Source organism: Citrus sinensis, chromosome 6, assembly GCF_022201045.2.
Source record: "Citrus sinensis cultivar Valencia sweet orange chromosome 6, DVS_A1.0, whole genome shotgun sequence".
Taxonomy (NCBI): domain Eukaryota; kingdom Viridiplantae; phylum Streptophyta; class Magnoliopsida; order Sapindales; family Rutaceae; genus Citrus; species Citrus sinensis.
Window position 1 is genome coordinate 12,823,436 of NC_068561.1, and position 17,084 is coordinate 12,840,519.

The following is a 17,084-nucleotide window of genomic DNA, read 5'->3' on the forward strand; positions in this document are numbered from 1 at the left end:
TGCATAATCAATAACATTATTTATTTATTTATTTATCGTTATCGATCTGAATTCTGAACTTTAAAAAATGATATTAAATAATGTCCGAAATAGAGAATTAAAAAAAAAAAAACCTTGTATATTCGTATGTTAATATTCTCAAGTTCCTATTCAAGAGGGATTTAATCAGTTTAAAAATCTCAACCTTTTTGATATATAATGAAATTAACTATACTCACGTTAGTGACTCTTGGATTTTTACTGCACTTATACTTGGTTGGAATATAAGCTGCTTCTAATGGGTCATTTTATGATGCGATAATTTTAGTACTGTATTTAAACATCAATTATATAAATAAAACATAAAACATATGTCTAGGGATAAAAAAAGGAGATTAATTAATAAGAAAATGTAATTGTTGGTAGGATTTGCTGGAGAGTTACGTGCACTCCTCATTTTTCTCCACCATCCATCTTACTTGCAAAATGCAATGGCCAAACTATCCTCACCAAAGCCTAGACATTTACTTGTGTATTCAAAGCCCATTCTGGGAAGACAAGCATAACATTATAAAAGATGGTGAGCAGAAGGAGGGGAAAAATGGAGAATCTAAAACGGAAGTGGGGCGTTGCCTATGCCAACGTGGCTACCTGCTTCTTTGGATGTTTCTTTTTCAAGCAGAAGGATTCGGCCAAGCTAAAAAAGAAATTCATTCGTCGTATTTGTATTTGGTTTTATTTTTGAGCTTTTAATCTCTATTTTTTGTTCTAAATAGAAATTATTTATTTTTATTCTGGTAAACTCATAAACTGACTTAAGCGTTGGAGAGTTATTGCCGGAAAAACTTCCGGCACCTCTTACCATTCTTTGTAATTTTAAGCTTTCTTGAGTTATTTAGTAGTGGCCGCAGGGCATTCTTAATGATTGACAAGCTGTTCCACCACCACATAAATTTAATGTTGATGCATGAATATGAGATTTGAATCATTAACCAACTCAAGCAGATTTCGGCATCAACAACATATAAATTTAACATAAACTTATAAATCAATAATATACATAAAATAAAATATAAATTATGTAAATAAAGCATGAGACTTATAAAACAAAGGTAAAATAAGTAAATTAATATAGGGTTGGTAAATTGGTGTATCAATGATAAAAAATAAAAAATAAAAACTTACAAATATAATATAAAACTTATAAATCAACAATAAATGTCAAATAAAACATAAATTAAGTAATTGAAACATAAGACTCATAAATGAAAGGTAAAACAAGTAAATTAACATAAAAATGATAAATTAGTTTATTACTAGAAAAAAAAAATAAAAACTTATAAACATATTATAAAACTTGTACATCAACATTAAGTGTAAAATAAAAAATGAATTATGTAAAAGAAACATAATATTGGTACATTGGAGGGTAAAACAAGTAAATTGACATAAGAGTAGTAAATTGATGCATTATCAATAAACAAAATAAAAACTTACAATGTGTAACATAAAACTTGTAAATCAATATTAAATGTAAAATAAAGCATAAATTTTGTAATTAAAATATAAGACTTGTAGATGAAAGGTAAAAGAAGTAAACTAACATAAAAGTGATGAAACACTACAAGAAAAATGATATTTTATCACAAAAAATTAACACTACAAGAAAAATGTTTTTCGTCATGTTGAAAATATGTTTTTGTGACAAAAAATCATTGCCTTAAAATTAAGTTAAAATTGTCACAAATGGTACTTAAAATGGTCAAATTAGAGATTTATAAATGCGATCAATGATACTTCATATTTGTCACAATAAGTAATTTATAGTGACTATAATATTTGTCTCAATATGTGATTTATAGTGACTATAATATTTGTCTCAAGAATGTGTAAATATAGTCTCAATAATTACTAGAAATCTTCATTTTAGAGGTTCGAAAATACAATTAGCAATGCTACTTTTTTTGTTGTTGAAGTTTACATATCGTGATATTACATAATCGTCTCAAGTATTTGTTATTTATGACAATTTTTGCAAATACAAATCGTAATTAATTTAGTCTCAAATTTGTTTTAAGGACAATTTATATAGTCTCACATAAATTTTAATAACAATATGTAGTCATAGAATTAAAAATTTAATGAAAAAAGAACTTTAAAGTGAAAAATATTATTAACATAAATGTAATCCATCACAAAGAGATCTAAAATCTAAAAAGTTAAAAAAAAAAATCAATAGTCTAAAAATAAGATTACATTGTAAAAGAAAAATAAAAGTAACATTAATCAAAAGGAAAATTAAGTAAACATCGGTTGTTGTTTCATAAATGCTTCAACTTCCTTAAATTTGCTATCTTGTTTCTTAATTTTAATTTTTTTATCCTTGCTTTGCTGAGACAATGTTGCAGCAAATGATGACTTTGAAGGTACTTGTTATTTTTTTATCTTTATAAAATTAAAGATTTTTCCCAAAAGTATTTCATAATTTGATCATCTATTATTGGTGCATCATTTTCTTCCATCTATCACTAGGCCTTACATGATTAAAATAATAATAGTAATAATGAAAAAAAAAATCTTGAGAAAGCACTTAATTGGTGTAGAAGAATAATCTTACAAAAAAAAAGCCTCATTGCAAGCAATGCATAAAAGGATTGTAAATATTAAGACAAATAGCTATAAATAAAGATATTTAAATAACAATGCAACGTTAATTAAATTTCTCAATGAAACATATATGTAATCAATTCTTTCATCCAGTAAAAATATGTAAAAAAAATCTAAATGAAAGACCAGGAGAATACAAGCATGTACTTGCTATCATATTAGTAATTAACAGTATATAAAAAGATTACAAGCACATAATCAACCTCAATTCACTTGTACAAATTTTGCATCCAAAACTCTTAAGTTAATCTATTAAATAGTTTGCGTCAAAGTTAAACTAAATTAAAGCAGTCAGTGAATCAACATTTACAATTCAATAAATATAAAGTTGAAAGAAATAAAAGATTAAGTTTAGGAAAAAAAAAAAGCTAATTCATTTAGATTTTGTATGGAGACTACTTGAACTTTTTTCGCTCACTTCAATGCATCTTCTGAAACAAAGTAATCCAAAAGACTCTTCATACTTTTTTGTTATTCCAGTACAAAAGAAGATTAGTACACTAATTTTAATTAAAACGTACAACAACCACATTAAAAAAAAGAAAAAGCTTTTTGAGCAAGCTTTATTTAGTCACTTCATGTACACTTCTTAGAAAATCTAACAACATTTTGAGCAACCTATAGCAACCCAAGCTTCAACACCACCCTTCCAACCAACACATCAAAGTTACATAATATTTTTTAGTTAAAATTGTAGGTAAAATATTCTGTAATTCTAACTTCTAATTATATTGGTTGGACTTGAATAACTTATTAACTCTTTTCATTACATTAATACTAGCTACAATTTTCTTTAAAAAATAAAGAAAGACGATTAATTAAATATCAATTACCAAGTTGAAGTGAACAATAATAGGGAGATCACAATTTTCTAAAGTTCTTATGAAGGAATATTAGGAAAAAAAAATTACGTCATCACATCTAAACCCATTGCCCAAATTAAAAATTTACATTAATATCCTAAAAGTCTCTCAATACCTACTAGGCTTTTCCTTCATTTATTTGCATATATTTTCTATCTTTCTTTTGCTATATTCTCTTAGGAATTTTATCAACCAATTGATAAGCTTAAAAGCATTCAAAAAATATAACTAAGCATTTCAATCCTTAAATTTCACCAAACACAAAAATATGAATTTAAAAAAATTCAATCTCAACGAAACTAATCAAAATTAAATCGGTTGAGTTTATATATACTACAATTTTAAAGTAGGGGAGAGATGAGAGTGAATTTTGTTGAGTGGCTTATTTTAGCATGCGTGAGTGGACTGGTGAGGGTGGCATGCTTTTGGGCAGTGGCAAAGGGCGTGATTCTAATGGCCCTCGCAATGGCTAAGGTAGAGTTATGATGTTGCCTCCTTTGTCGCACGTTTTCTGTTCATTCACTTGCACACCCACAAATTGGAAGGACAAAAAAGATAAAGATGGGTATATAAAACCAATCAAAGTGAAGTGGTCAGGGAGGGAGTGGGAGGGAATTAATTTGTTTTGTTTGGATTAATTTGTTCTTCACGATATCATTCAGAGAAAGTTAAGTGAGAAATGTAGGATCTATTTAGGTTTAATTTTTTTTTTATCTATCCAATATACTGTTTTCTTTTTATAAATGCAATGTATTTAACTGTTATAAGATTCTTCTAAAAATAAAAAAGAAGCAATTACAAGTTTGTTATTATTGGTTTATAGAAGAATCTAATACCATTTTTATTAATCCAAGTTAATTATTTTAAGGCTTTTATTTTAATTTTTATTAGTCTATCATAGTTAAACAAAATTTTTATGAAGCTAAATAATAAACAATAATGTGCGTAATTAATTTCAAGAAAAAGATATTTAATTGATTAGAATTGAGTGAAGCTCCCATTAGAGCAAGTTCAAGTTTTTATTTAAAATTTGAGAATTGCCCTTCAATATTTTTTAAGATAAACTTCAATTTACTCTCTACTTAGAATGACAATCATAAATTTATCACTTAAAAGTAGGAAAACTTCAATTTACTCTCATTTTCTTTCAAAAGATGATGGCAAAAGGGGAGCGGCACGGTGATGACTTTTTTTTTTTAAATCTTCTTAACATTGTTTTTTGAAAAGAAATCTTCTTAACATTAAATGGAAGTAAATTGATGTTTTCATACTTTAATAAGATAAAATATGAATTATTTAATCAAAATACATAAAAAATGGTTGGTCACAAAATATAATATAATTAAAAAAATATTGATTATTATTCCTTTTTTTTAGTGTTTTAAAGTTCGTCACAAAAAAAAAATGAATCAAATACTAAATAATGTGCCTCTGAAAAACATTGGTCATGAAATATAATGTTACTCAAGACAAAATTTTAAACTACTATTTTTTAGTTTCGCATAGTAGGTAATTATTTGTGAAAAAAAGGGTCTTAAAATTAATCAAAACCATATTAGCTTTGGAGACTAATATTTTTTGTCACGAATGATTTGATTAATTTTGCATCCCTCTTTTAGTTACAAAATAATTATGCCACCTATAACTATATTTCGCTACCATATTTTTGTCATAAATGATGATATTTTGTCAGAAAATGATCAATTTTGAAGGGATTTTTTTTGCGTAAAAGAAAGCATGCTCTTTTGCGGCTAATTTAATGTTTGTCTCAAGACATTTGACTAGGTGACCAATTAATGGGTCTTAAAACAAATATTATTCGTTACAAAATATATTATGAGCATGAAGGAGATTATTGGCTACGATTTAAAAAACCATCACAATAAGTACTATTTTATGACAAAATATACAAATGTCATAATAAATCGTATTAAAAAGTCAAATTTCTTGTAGTGAAATGGTGTGTTATTTGTAAACAAAACAAAAACTTAAAAATGTAACTTAAAGCTTGTAATAAGCATTAAGTATAAAATAAAACATAAATTATGTAATGAAACATAAGACTTATAAATAAAAGGTAAACTAAGTAAACTAACATAAGAGTGGTGAATTGGTGTACTATTAGTAAACAAAACAAAAACTTACAAATATAATATAAAGCTTGTGAATCAGGAATAAGTGTAAAATAAAACATCAATTAAGTAAATGAAACATAAGACTTATAAATAGAAGGTAAAATAAGTAAATTAACAGAAGAGTGGTAAATTGAAGTATTACTAGTAAAAAGGACAAAAACCTATAGATGTAACATAAAAATTGTAAATCATCATTAAGTGTAAAATAAAATATAAATTATGTAAATAAAATATAAAACTTGTAAATATAAAGTAAAACAAATAAATTAATATAAGAGTTATTGAAAAAAGAAAAGAAACTTACAAATATAAAATAAAAACTCATTATAATAATGATGATAGTTTTACCACTCCTTTAATAATGATAAAAACTTATTCTCAAAATAAGGTTTTGAAAGCCTATTATTTTTCATGTTTTCAAAAGGTATTTGCATCCTTCTAAACCACCTCGACAGTAATCTCAAATTATCCTTAAAAATAAGTAAAAAAACAAAGTTTAAAGTTACATAAAGTATGTATAAAATAAAAATTAGATCTAATTTTTTATATATATCATAATCATATATGTCTAGTAATAAAAGATTTTTTTTTAATTTTGTTTTATCTTGATCCACATCAAGAAAAATAATTTTACTTAATTAACATGTGTAGTAAACAATACTATGAAAGAAAAAAAATTATGAATATCTAGAATGAATACAAAATTTATAGTTAAACAAATTCAATAAAACATATTCCAGTTGTTTTCGATACAATATTTTTGTTTTCAATTGATGAGTGACTTTTTCTTTGTTTAATTAAATTAGATGAATAAAATACTTTTTTAATAAAAATTTAATATTAATTAAAAGTTTTATATTCTTTCTACAAGTGTTTATTTTACTTGTAATTTTAAAATACTAATTTACTAATTTATATTAATTTACTTATTTTATCTTCTATTTATAAATTATATGTATAATTTATAAATTTATTTTATCACGATATTAATATCCTAATTTTAATCACTCCATTATAAAATTTTCCTAAAAATAAATAATAGCACTATAGTTTCTAATAATAATAAGGGAGGGGAAGGGGCAACTGGGCATTTGGGCAAGCATATGGCGTGATGAAGACGAAGCGTAACTAAAGGCTTAAGACTCGAACTAAAACCAGAAAACGCTTCTCAAGAATGCGCTATAGCTTGACTTGTTCTCTTATGGCCAAATTATTTTCCTTACTTAGTCAAAATTTTTACAATCCATGCATTAATCAACATTTTGTTAAGGAAAAAAAAAAAAGAAGAAAAGCAAATCGCCAGTTTAAAAATTCACAAAAACGTACCTCAGAGAAAAGCAACATTCTATTAAAAATTTCAAAAAAAAAAAAAAAGAAAGAAAGAAATTAGTAACGGAAGGCAATGTCTTGGTTAAAATCGGCGGTGAATAAGGCGGTTGAAGTCGGCGGAAGAAACAACCTGACTCGCACCGTTCGGAGCTATGCCGACACCGTGGTTCAAACGGCCGGCAATGCCGTTACGGAGGGCGCTAAAATCATAACGGACCGCATTGTAAATTTTCAATTTTATATATATAATTGTCATTTCGAATTTTTTTTCTTTTTCAATTGAACGCTGGTGCCAAAAAAAAAAAAAAAAAAATTGCAGGGAGCGAGGAATTTTAACAATTTTAGACAAACGGCGAAGAGATTGGAAGAAGTATCAGTATCGTGTAGAGGAATAGAGAGAGTTCAGTTACTGAGAAGGTGGCTGGTTGCTTTAAAAGAAGTCGAGAGGTGTTCAACTTCACCTGATAATAATTATCTGGAATTGGATGATCAGTTAAATTCTGATTCTCCGAAGAAACCTACTGTGGTCAGTTTTTTTTTTAAATTTTTTTGTTTTCAATTTATGACTTTAATTGCATTTTCTTATTCATTAATTTAATACGTTTATTGTTGACTTGTTTGGATGCTGATTGATGATTGACGATTGAGATTTTTTCATATGAAATTTGTTGATTAGGTTTATTTTGTGGACCCTGACTCTGGGGGCGGCGAACCGATGAATTTTCGTGACGTTTTTCTTTTTAGTCAAGCTCTTGAAGGCATAACACTCTCTATGGTAAGTTTTATTTTTATTTTTTTCTTTTTTGGCTCCAAAATACTATGGATATTACCAGCTTGAGTTGTTTATAGCTATAGCCTGTTGCACAGGTTAGTTGGCGCTAGCTATAGTTGAAAAAGCTGAAGAAACTCACTAGTGCTACTGTCTTTAGCTTTCTTTAATATCAAGGGCATTGATATTATAATTTTCTTGTTTTTTTATTTATTAAGTGTTGAGTGATCAATGAAAGAGTGGAATAAGTAAGCAATTGTGGTTTCTTGTCATTTGATAGGAGGGTTTGTTGTGATATACTATTTGTTCTTGAATGAAACCATGAGCCACTGCTTGAGCTATATAACTCTTGTGAGACACAATGTGCTTGACTAACATCTTGTGCACTGTATCTGCATGATGACAGAAGTTGATTCTGCTTTGATTTCTTTCCCATGTTGTGACGTTTTGCATTTTAAATGTAAAGAAACGTGTTGCGGTATTTCATGGTGGATTTAACTTTCCATTTCATTGCATCTTTCTCATCATTTTTTCACTGCGTATTTCTTGATTTTGCCTCTAATTGTCATATGTAGAATGTTTAATCATGTATCACTAATGATTTCCTGTTTATAACTGGTTGTTCTTAATCTGAAATCTGAATATATCCTGCTGTGTCAGTGTAATGTGTAATTAGTGATTTCAGTAGAACTAAGGGGCTTTGATGTGTTATGACTGCTTGATCATTAACTTGAAAAGAAGCCTTTTCTAACTTTTCCTCCAAAGTGACCTTAGCATTGTGATAATAAGCCTAGTTTACCTCTGATATTAGTGTCATAATTATTAAGCACTTAACTGAGCTTTGTATTTGCTGATCCATTGAGTTTAACCGCAGGTTAACTCTTTTGTATGATTCAGATTCTTGAAGCACCAGATGAGGAAGAAGTTTCACTATTATTGGAGATATTTGGGTATTTTTCTTAGAACTTTTAGTTTGTTTTTAATATCTGAAAACAGCGTTTGCTGCTAAATTATTTTTGTCTTATATATTTTTTGCTACCTTTTAACTTCTTCTTCTTATTTACTTTTTTCCATTTTGAATTCTACATAAACCTTTGTTTTGGTTTGGTTATATACAGGCTTTGTCTTGCAGGAGGAAAGGAAGTTCACAGTGCAGTAATGAGTAGCATACAGGATCTGGCAACAGTATTCTCAACCTATCAAGATGAAGTACTGGTGAGCACATGCCTTTAACATGCATGTCCAAATATTAGGGAAAATTGACCCTTGATTATTGAGCCGTACAAAGTTTGGATCCAAATAGGAGCAGACTTGCATTTTCACTTACATTTATATTGCAAAGTATAGACGTTAATTATTGTAATAGAAAGATTATAGCTTAATGTTTGTCTTTCTGTTCTCAACTCTTCAGGTGAAGCGAGAAGAATTGCTCCAATATGCTCAAGGTGCAATTGCTGGGCTGAAGATTAATGCTGATCTTCCAAGGTGGATGACAATTTATATATGTACTCATTTTTTATGGCTTAAAATCTTCCCAAGTTTGACCTCCTTTCTTCTTTAAGATCAGTTTGCATTGTGTAAGTTGGATAATTGGCCTTTTTTAACTTGCTTAAGCTGTCGGTTTCTGACAGTGCTAAATTGAAAAATGATAAAACATTTTGTTATTGTTTCTATAATGATAAGACCGAAATTATAATTCTTTCTTTCCACCATTTTTGCTCTCTGCTCTCAGAATAGATGCTGAAGCGCGCGGTCTGATTGGAAAACTTGATAAAATAAAGCCAGTGCAGTGGCCTTCAGATGAAGTTGTAGATAAATTATCAGAAGAAACAACAACTGTATCAACTGAGGTCAGGCCGATTTAAATAGTCATGCATGCTCATGTTGCATTAATATACAAATGAATTGCAGGTAAACTTATCTAAAGCCTTGCTGCAATAATATACTAAGTCTACTTACTAGGAAAGTGCATGCAAAAAAAAAAAATCAACTTATCCTAGTTGCGTAACTTATACACATGTGAATCTGTCATTACTCTATTGTGTACTATTGCTAACTGAAGCTGAACCTGAATGCTTTGGATTTGCTGCAGGCTCTGAAAGAAACTCTTGAACAGATTCAACTATGTTCCAAGTTGGAGGATCTCTTCCTAAAGAAAAAGTCTTTGAGGAACGGGGATTCTCCAGAACAACACGGTGTAAAGGTCTGAGTTTCCTTTGATATTGGTACTTTTATTCTTCCATCTTTTCTTTTGGAAAAAAAAAATCTTCCGAATGTATGTTGCCTTTTCAAAAGAGGGGGTGAGCACCAATACTTAAACCAACCATTGGTCATGTATTATTTTCAGTTCGGAGCGTACAATCAAATCTGATGTCAGGATTAGGTTGAATGCCAAGTAACATAGTGCTGAATACATGCAGACCCCTTTTCTGGCCACGTAATTTTCCTCATTTCATACGTCAAAGTGATTCACATTGAAAAGCTGATTAATTGAGGCATTTTGATGCCCAAATAGCTACAGAGTATCAAAATACTTTGATGTTTGACAGGCTAAATAATGACTTTGTCGGATTGATTTGACTGGATATTTGATGCAGGAATTGGTTTAAAATTTCTTGAGGCTAGCCTCTTATACATTAAGTAAATGTTATATCAAAATCATTGAATCAATCTATCCTTGTTGAAAATCTGCACGTGGCTGAGAATGGTTTCTTTCATCTTTGACTTCATGCTCAGCACTACTAGTCTTCTCCTATGATATTGTTAGTGATCTATGATTCATTTATTTTACAGGTACATAAGTTAAAAATTTTCTCTGAATCTCTGGTTAACTCAACCTCAAAAGCTGAAAAGCGCATTTTAGAAAACAGGTTTGAAATAAACACTTCGAATTTCTTTTGTATGGGTGTCCTTGTTCGTCAATGATTGTGTATGCCGACATGTGATAGATATAGTATGTGGAAAAGAGTCTTAGCATAAATTAGGAAGAAATATGTAGACCTCAGATTTCAGGAATGATATGTCATAAGAATTTGTGTGAGTGTGGAAGTGCCAGTGACTTGTGAGCAACTTGCATGTGTGGGCAGTGCACAGGCTTAATTTTTAATTATATGTATAGTCAGGCTGGTCCTTCATGTGCCCGGATAAATAAATTCTCTTATTCTTCAGTTTTGTTAAATTAACAATTTTTGCCTATCTTTTTAAGTATACAACTTAATTAGCTAGTGTTAATCCAAAGTAGGTTCCATAATTTCTACAATGTTATTCTTTGTAGATATCACAGTGGATTCCATTCTGATACAACTGCCTCAGTTTAAGTTCATTGTCCTGTCACTGTTGTTGAGTATGCCTGGGAAAGTAGCAACGGTATCAGAATTTTAAGAGAACATCTCATACAAAAGCATAAAAGAACAGTTTAAAAATTAATTTGCCACATTGTTACTTAAAATAGGTTTCAGTATATTGAAACATAATAAATCAATGTTCTAACTAAACTTTCTCTGATCTAAAGATTTTATCATATGCTTTAATTATATGGAATGGCCAATGGGACACAAACCCAGATCAGATGGAGTTGTGTCATAAACATATATGGCATACGTTTTGGCCCAATGTTTTCGGAAAACTTTGTTTTGAATCCTGGATTATGCTGTAAATTTGTCTTTGAAATTAATACGTCTGAGACCTGACACAGGACTACTTGCTCAGAAACTTGCAAGCTAATGCCACAAAGGCTCTATAAAACTTGATCTTCACTGCCTACACAAATGAATGGAAACTTTAAATTACACAAATGTTGCTGGCCACTCTATTATTTGTTTGTTCTATTCTGGGATGGATTGACCTTTGAATGTTAAATTACTCTAGGAACTATAAGTATTTTAAACAAGGGAAAACTGGCACTGTTAAGTCAATTCGGGTGTTGAATTCTTGTTAAGAGTTCACTGGTAAATAAAATGATTTGATCTCTATTTCTTACTGCTATTTATATCAGACACTGCGAATATGAAATGGTTGCATAGTTTTAGTTTTTTGTCACTATTCATTTCTTGGTTTCCTTCGAACTTTTTCCTTTGTTTTTGCTTCTCAACCCTCCTTGCATTTTGTATTATTTGATGATGCTTTTTACATTTTTCATTCCATGTTTTAATCAGATCACAGAAAGAAGAAGCACTTCACTTCCGTTTGGCTAAATGCAATGAAGTTTGCCAACTTGAGAAGGTATACTGCCTGAAGACTGCCTCCATTAAACCTAGATCAGAAAGCATTATTTTAAGTACTAATAAATTTGACAAAGAAATCTTTTACTTCTTTTTCGTTCCATTGGGTGCTTTGAAACTTTTCCATCATTATTTAATAATATTTGTATATCTCTTTTATCCTGTTTGTCAAATTCAACCCAGCTTCAGTTGAATGGTTGTTGTTTGAAGTTTCACACCTGTACTATTAAAAGATATCTGTTCTGACGCGAAAAAAAAAAAGGAAAATTTCTTGTCATGATCTTGCAAATATTATGTTCTTGAATAATTACAAAAAACTGAAAGTTTGACGTTCTTATGGGTAATTGGATACAACTGAGAAGATGTACGTTATGTTTTTATTTCTTTTATAACAGCATATTGGTTGACAGGAAGGCTTTTTTTTCTTTACTCATGGTCTCAGAAAGTATTGATCACATCTCATTGCATTTTTCCAGGATTTAACTGTGGAGATTCAAGAACTAGAGAAGCAAAAGGATGAACTTGAAATTGCATTGAAGAAGGTGTTTTTCTTTATCTGCCTGTGATTTATCTTAGCTACACTCAAAAAAACATAATGTACAGGGAGATCCAGTGATGTTGTTATCCCATAATTAAGCTTCAGTTAGCCCATTTAAGTTTCAGTTGCTTCTATCTTTCCATTTCTACTACTGTTATTCTCCGTGTGTGTCTGTGTGTGTGTGAGTGAATTTCTAGTGTGAGCACTACATCTTATGTTCTACAACATCAGTCCCAAAGGTTTTTTAAATTCTTTGGTATCATCTTCTGAGGTTACTTTTTCGGCTTTGTTTTATGGTATTAGGTCAACACCTCATTGGTTACCACTCGTGCACGCCTCCGTAATGCCAAGGAAGAAAGAGAGCAGTTTGATGAAGCAAATAATAAGATTCTTGTGTACTTCAAATCAAAGGTATTTTTGTTTTTGATCTCTCAAGGAACTGAGGTTGTGCATTCTGAGAATATATTATTCATATTCAGACTTTTCATGAAAAATTTAGAGCTCACTTTGGCTATGTTTTATTTATATACATTTTTTATTCAAAACTTTGTTTTATCATAGGAAGATGAGCTGTCAAGATCGATTGCTTCTTGTAGAACTGAAGCAAATGTGGTAAATACATGGATTAATTTCCTGGAGGGCACCTGGGTTTTCCAGACAACATACAATGAGAAAAAGGAAAAGCAGGTCAGGTATGTCTATCTTCATGCTTATCACTGACAAATTTCATGCAATACTTTTTGTTGGAAAGTATATGAGTAAAAATTGAGGGTGGCATTGGTATCTAATGGATGCCTTATTATTTAAGTTTCTGGTTTACCTTTTCCACCTCAGTCTAACATGAAATTTCTGTATTTGATGATTTTTTACATGTGCACATGTTTAAGTGGTGACTTGGAGAGATATGGGGATTGTTTTGTGATTTTGGTTGTTCGTCTTCTTTCGGCATACAAGGTACATCAAGTTGAGATAGTTTCTTCAAATTTAATGATCTCCAGATACATTTGCAAGTATTATGTAATTCTTTTATTATTTTCTTATTGATTTTTTTTTTTGGTGGTGTTCATGCATCATGTGTGTTTAATCAGGAAGAGTTGGGATCCTCCCTTACAAGAATTAGAAAACTCGTGGATAAGTTGCCTTTAGATGACGGGTAACATATTTTGTCCTTTTGATTGTGTAGAAAAGGGAGATTTTTTCTCCCCTGTTTATTTCTGTTAAAGATACAAAAATATATGACAAAAGAATACAACTAATTCTAGGAAACAAATCAAACAATCTGCCTCCATCAAAACAATTGCAACCAGTCCTCGAGAATTATGGCTCAATTATTACATATAAGAAATTAGATGTCCAAAGATTGTGCACTGGATATATCATGTGAATATGAGATTTGGTTTCGTCAAACTTTTCCATTGGAAGGAAATCAGCAAGATTCTTCAACAGATTGTTTTGCAGTTAACTAATTCTCATTTTTTCCCCCTTTTTTGCAATATCAGGTTAGTAGTAGCACCAGTGTTAGAGGAGGAAAGTCCAAAAGCAATGTTTCCTAGGAAATTTTTTGAAGAGGAATATTTGAATCTTGAAGCACAGGTAACAGTGCATTTTCTAACTTCAATGTCTAAAGAACTAGTTTCCTTACCCATGTTTCAATTACATGTTTGGTATCACACCTGTTTCGCCTGAGGTCTGATGCTATCACGATTTTTGTTTCTCTCAGCTTATTAAGAGATAACACAATTTTTTTTTTTTTCCATTTTTTGTGCTAGTTTTTAACCACCTTAAGCATAGTGGCTACAATTCAAAATCAGTTTTATGCTGAGAATGAAGGCATTTACAGGTACCCAATAACTTTACATCATACTTTTTTTCATTTTTCCTCTTTTGTAAATAATTACTGTATAGCCAAGTGATCTGAACCTATTAAACTGAGACATGATATATTTTTAATCCAGGAAAGACAATGAAAAGGTCAAAGAACTATTTGACACCCTTGAGAAAATAAAAACAGAATTTGAATCCATTAAGAGACCCATTTTGGATGTTGAGACTCCTTCCAAAATATCAGACTTATTGTCCAATCACAAGTCTGATAAAATTCCATCCTTTACCTCGAAACAAGTCTCCGAAACCCTGGAACACAAAAGAGAGAAAACGGAGACTCCCTCAACTAAGGGAGAAGAATTGCCGGAGGTAAAGGTAGAAGTAGACATATTAGATTCAGAATCTGAGAATGATAGCAAAGAAGCCTCCCCAGAGGATATTAAATGGGAGTTTGATGCATTTGATAAAGATATTAAGCCAAGTGGCTGAACCCGCCAAGATTGTTACCGATTTTTGCTGGTACGTCAATCTCTGTAGTATTTCAATATTAACACATTGAAACTATGATAGACCTAGAGAATGGAAGGCAGATCTTCTTCCACCGGAGGTTACAAATATTTACGTAATCATTGGATAACAAAATCACTCACCAAAAGCTTCAAGTTAAATGCAAATTTAGGATGAAATTGAAACTTCTTAGAATTTTTTTTAAGTGTAAATTTTCTGAAATATGATGAACAAATGTAGATAGCTATTGAGTTTTTTTTTTTTTTTTTATTGGAGCTATTGAGTTATGTGCCATTCATATATTTATTTTTGTTACCAGTTTCTCTGAGGGTGCCTGATCATCGATCATAACTCTCAAATGTAATTGAATTCCTGTCTTGATTGTTACAATTACCTGAAAGATTTGATTGAGCAAGAACCTTTTACTCCTTTCTTATATTCAATGGTACTGAAAAGGATGGACTCTTTGGCAAAATTTGTTCTAACGCCTCAACCCAACTTCGTGTGAACTAGAGGGCAAAGGTTGGTGCTTAATGAACGGGACTTAACATTTCCACTCGTGCCCCATCATCAACAATTTAGAAAATGTCATTAATAAATAATAGTACATAAGCACAACAAAGTACATAACAATAGAGTTTGAAATTTGTATCATCATTAAAATGCCCCAAATCGTTGAAAATTGACCTATTACACCAGGGGGGTGAAAACAAAAAGTTTTGAATAAGTACAAGATAGAATCATGAAAGAATCTTTCCAAAATTGAACCATTGGGCTTTTTCCTTTTAACATTTTGTATATTTTTTTCGTCTGCGAAGAGGCAAATTCACTTTTGCAGAATGCTCAGTAGAAACCAATTATGCGTCATTGTGGAAGCAAGCAAGCAAGCATTCTTGATTCTTCATCATCTCTAACAGAGATTAAATCCACGTTAAAAGACTGATACTGTGAGGCTGTCACCTGTACGTGATTATCACTTTTGTATTTGCTTCGGTCAGATCTGCATCACGTGACCACTTACTCGATGTGATTTTTCAGATCCACACCAACAGCCATAGGGGGGTCGTTCATTTGCTAAGTAGTATTTAATTAAGATTTAAAATAATATTAACAATAATTGACCTTCATTTGACCTGATTAGAAAAATCAATTGAAGGCTCTTCTGATATATCTACAGGCACACCCTTCTTGAGAAACGTTTTTTAACCTGTACCGGTGATAAAGTAGAAATTTACAGCAATAATCTATCAAAAAGTTTATAATAATGATTGCTCAAACTATCTAAGTTTGTATTTGGAGAGATGTTTCATTATTATTTGCCATGTGTTATGTTGGTTGATTTATCATCCATCATTACTGTGCTGCTAAACTTGCACCACTTCTTTTGTAATATTACAATACAATTCTGCTGATATTATTCAATCAAGGGTATGCTGACACTTGCCTTGATATAATCCATTAAATCCTAATATGAAAATCTGCTCAAAGAAAGATGGAAAGGTCTACTCCTAAGTTATCACACGAAGAGATTTGAACTCTTAATCTCAAGAAGCAAGGATTTGTTTAATCGTGGATCAATGAGTGTTTGATACAAAAATATTACACTTGCTTAACTGGAATATATTGTTTGTATCGCGAGTGATGTACTACAATTCGCAAGTATGTAAGACTTATAAATTGAAATAAATACTATCTAGATAAAAAAAATATCCTCATGGATTACGTAGGGTTTTACATAGTGAATACTACTAGTAAAGACCTAGTTAGTATGTAATTCTCAAATTGATTTTTTTGAATTACCTAATTAATACGTAATTCTCAAAATTTTTGAATTGAATATTACATAAAAAAATCTATTAACATTTGTAATTAAAATATATTTAATCTTGACTTTATAGTTTGAATATCTTTCCTTTTTTAAATTAAAGATACATATTGAATATCTGTACCTATAACAAATTGAGTTTACTTCTTGAAATTCTAACTAAATATCTCAAGAGGAAACGCGAATTGGATTTTTAAAAAATTCTTTAATAACAACACATAATCCAGCACCAACAACTATCATCAAACAACAACAATAAAACAAGTAAATTAAAAAGTAAAGGTCGAGAAAAACAAACACAATAATATTTACGTGATTCGATAGACTTGCCTACATCCATATCTCCAAACAATCTGAGCTTGATGATTCCACTAACATAAAGCCTTATATCCCAAGATTCCAAAATAAGTACAATTGACTTTATAGGC

The 17,084-nt window shown here is 30.1% G+C and overlaps 1 protein-coding gene across 5 annotated transcripts; it reads left to right on the forward strand.

Annotated features, from left to right (window-relative positions):
* Positions 1–6,722: 6,722 nt before the first annotated feature.
* LOC102613086 (uncharacterized) lies at positions 6,723–15,298 on the forward strand. Of its 5 annotated transcripts, XM_006480653.4 has the most exons (18): positions 6,723–7,196; positions 7,293–7,499; positions 7,650–7,748; positions 8,640–8,692; positions 8,861–8,957; positions 9,154–9,227; positions 9,475–9,592; positions 9,835–9,945; positions 10,536–10,612; positions 11,897–11,963; positions 12,439–12,504; positions 12,804–12,911; positions 13,062–13,192; positions 13,388–13,454; positions 13,589–13,653; positions 14,000–14,093; positions 14,270–14,340; positions 14,456–15,298. In XM_006480653.4, exons 1-18 carry the CDS (start codon positions 7,047–7,049, stop codon positions 14,811–14,813), a joined length of 2,013 nt encoding a protein of 670 aa, XP_006480716.1. In that variant the 5' UTR covers positions 6,723–7,046; the 3' UTR covers positions 14,814–15,298. The 5 variants fall into 5 exon arrangements, 4 of the variants coding, with proteins under 4 accessions (XP_006480716.1, XP_024955343.1, XP_052298906.1 ...); XR_008055576.1 differs by lacking the exon at positions 13,589–13,653 and having other exon boundaries at positions 14,456–14,532; XM_025099575.2 differs by lacking the exon at positions 6,723–7,196 and having other exon boundaries at positions 7,450–7,499; positions 8,617–8,692.
* The last annotated feature ends 1,786 nt before the right edge of the window (positions 15,299–17,084 follow it).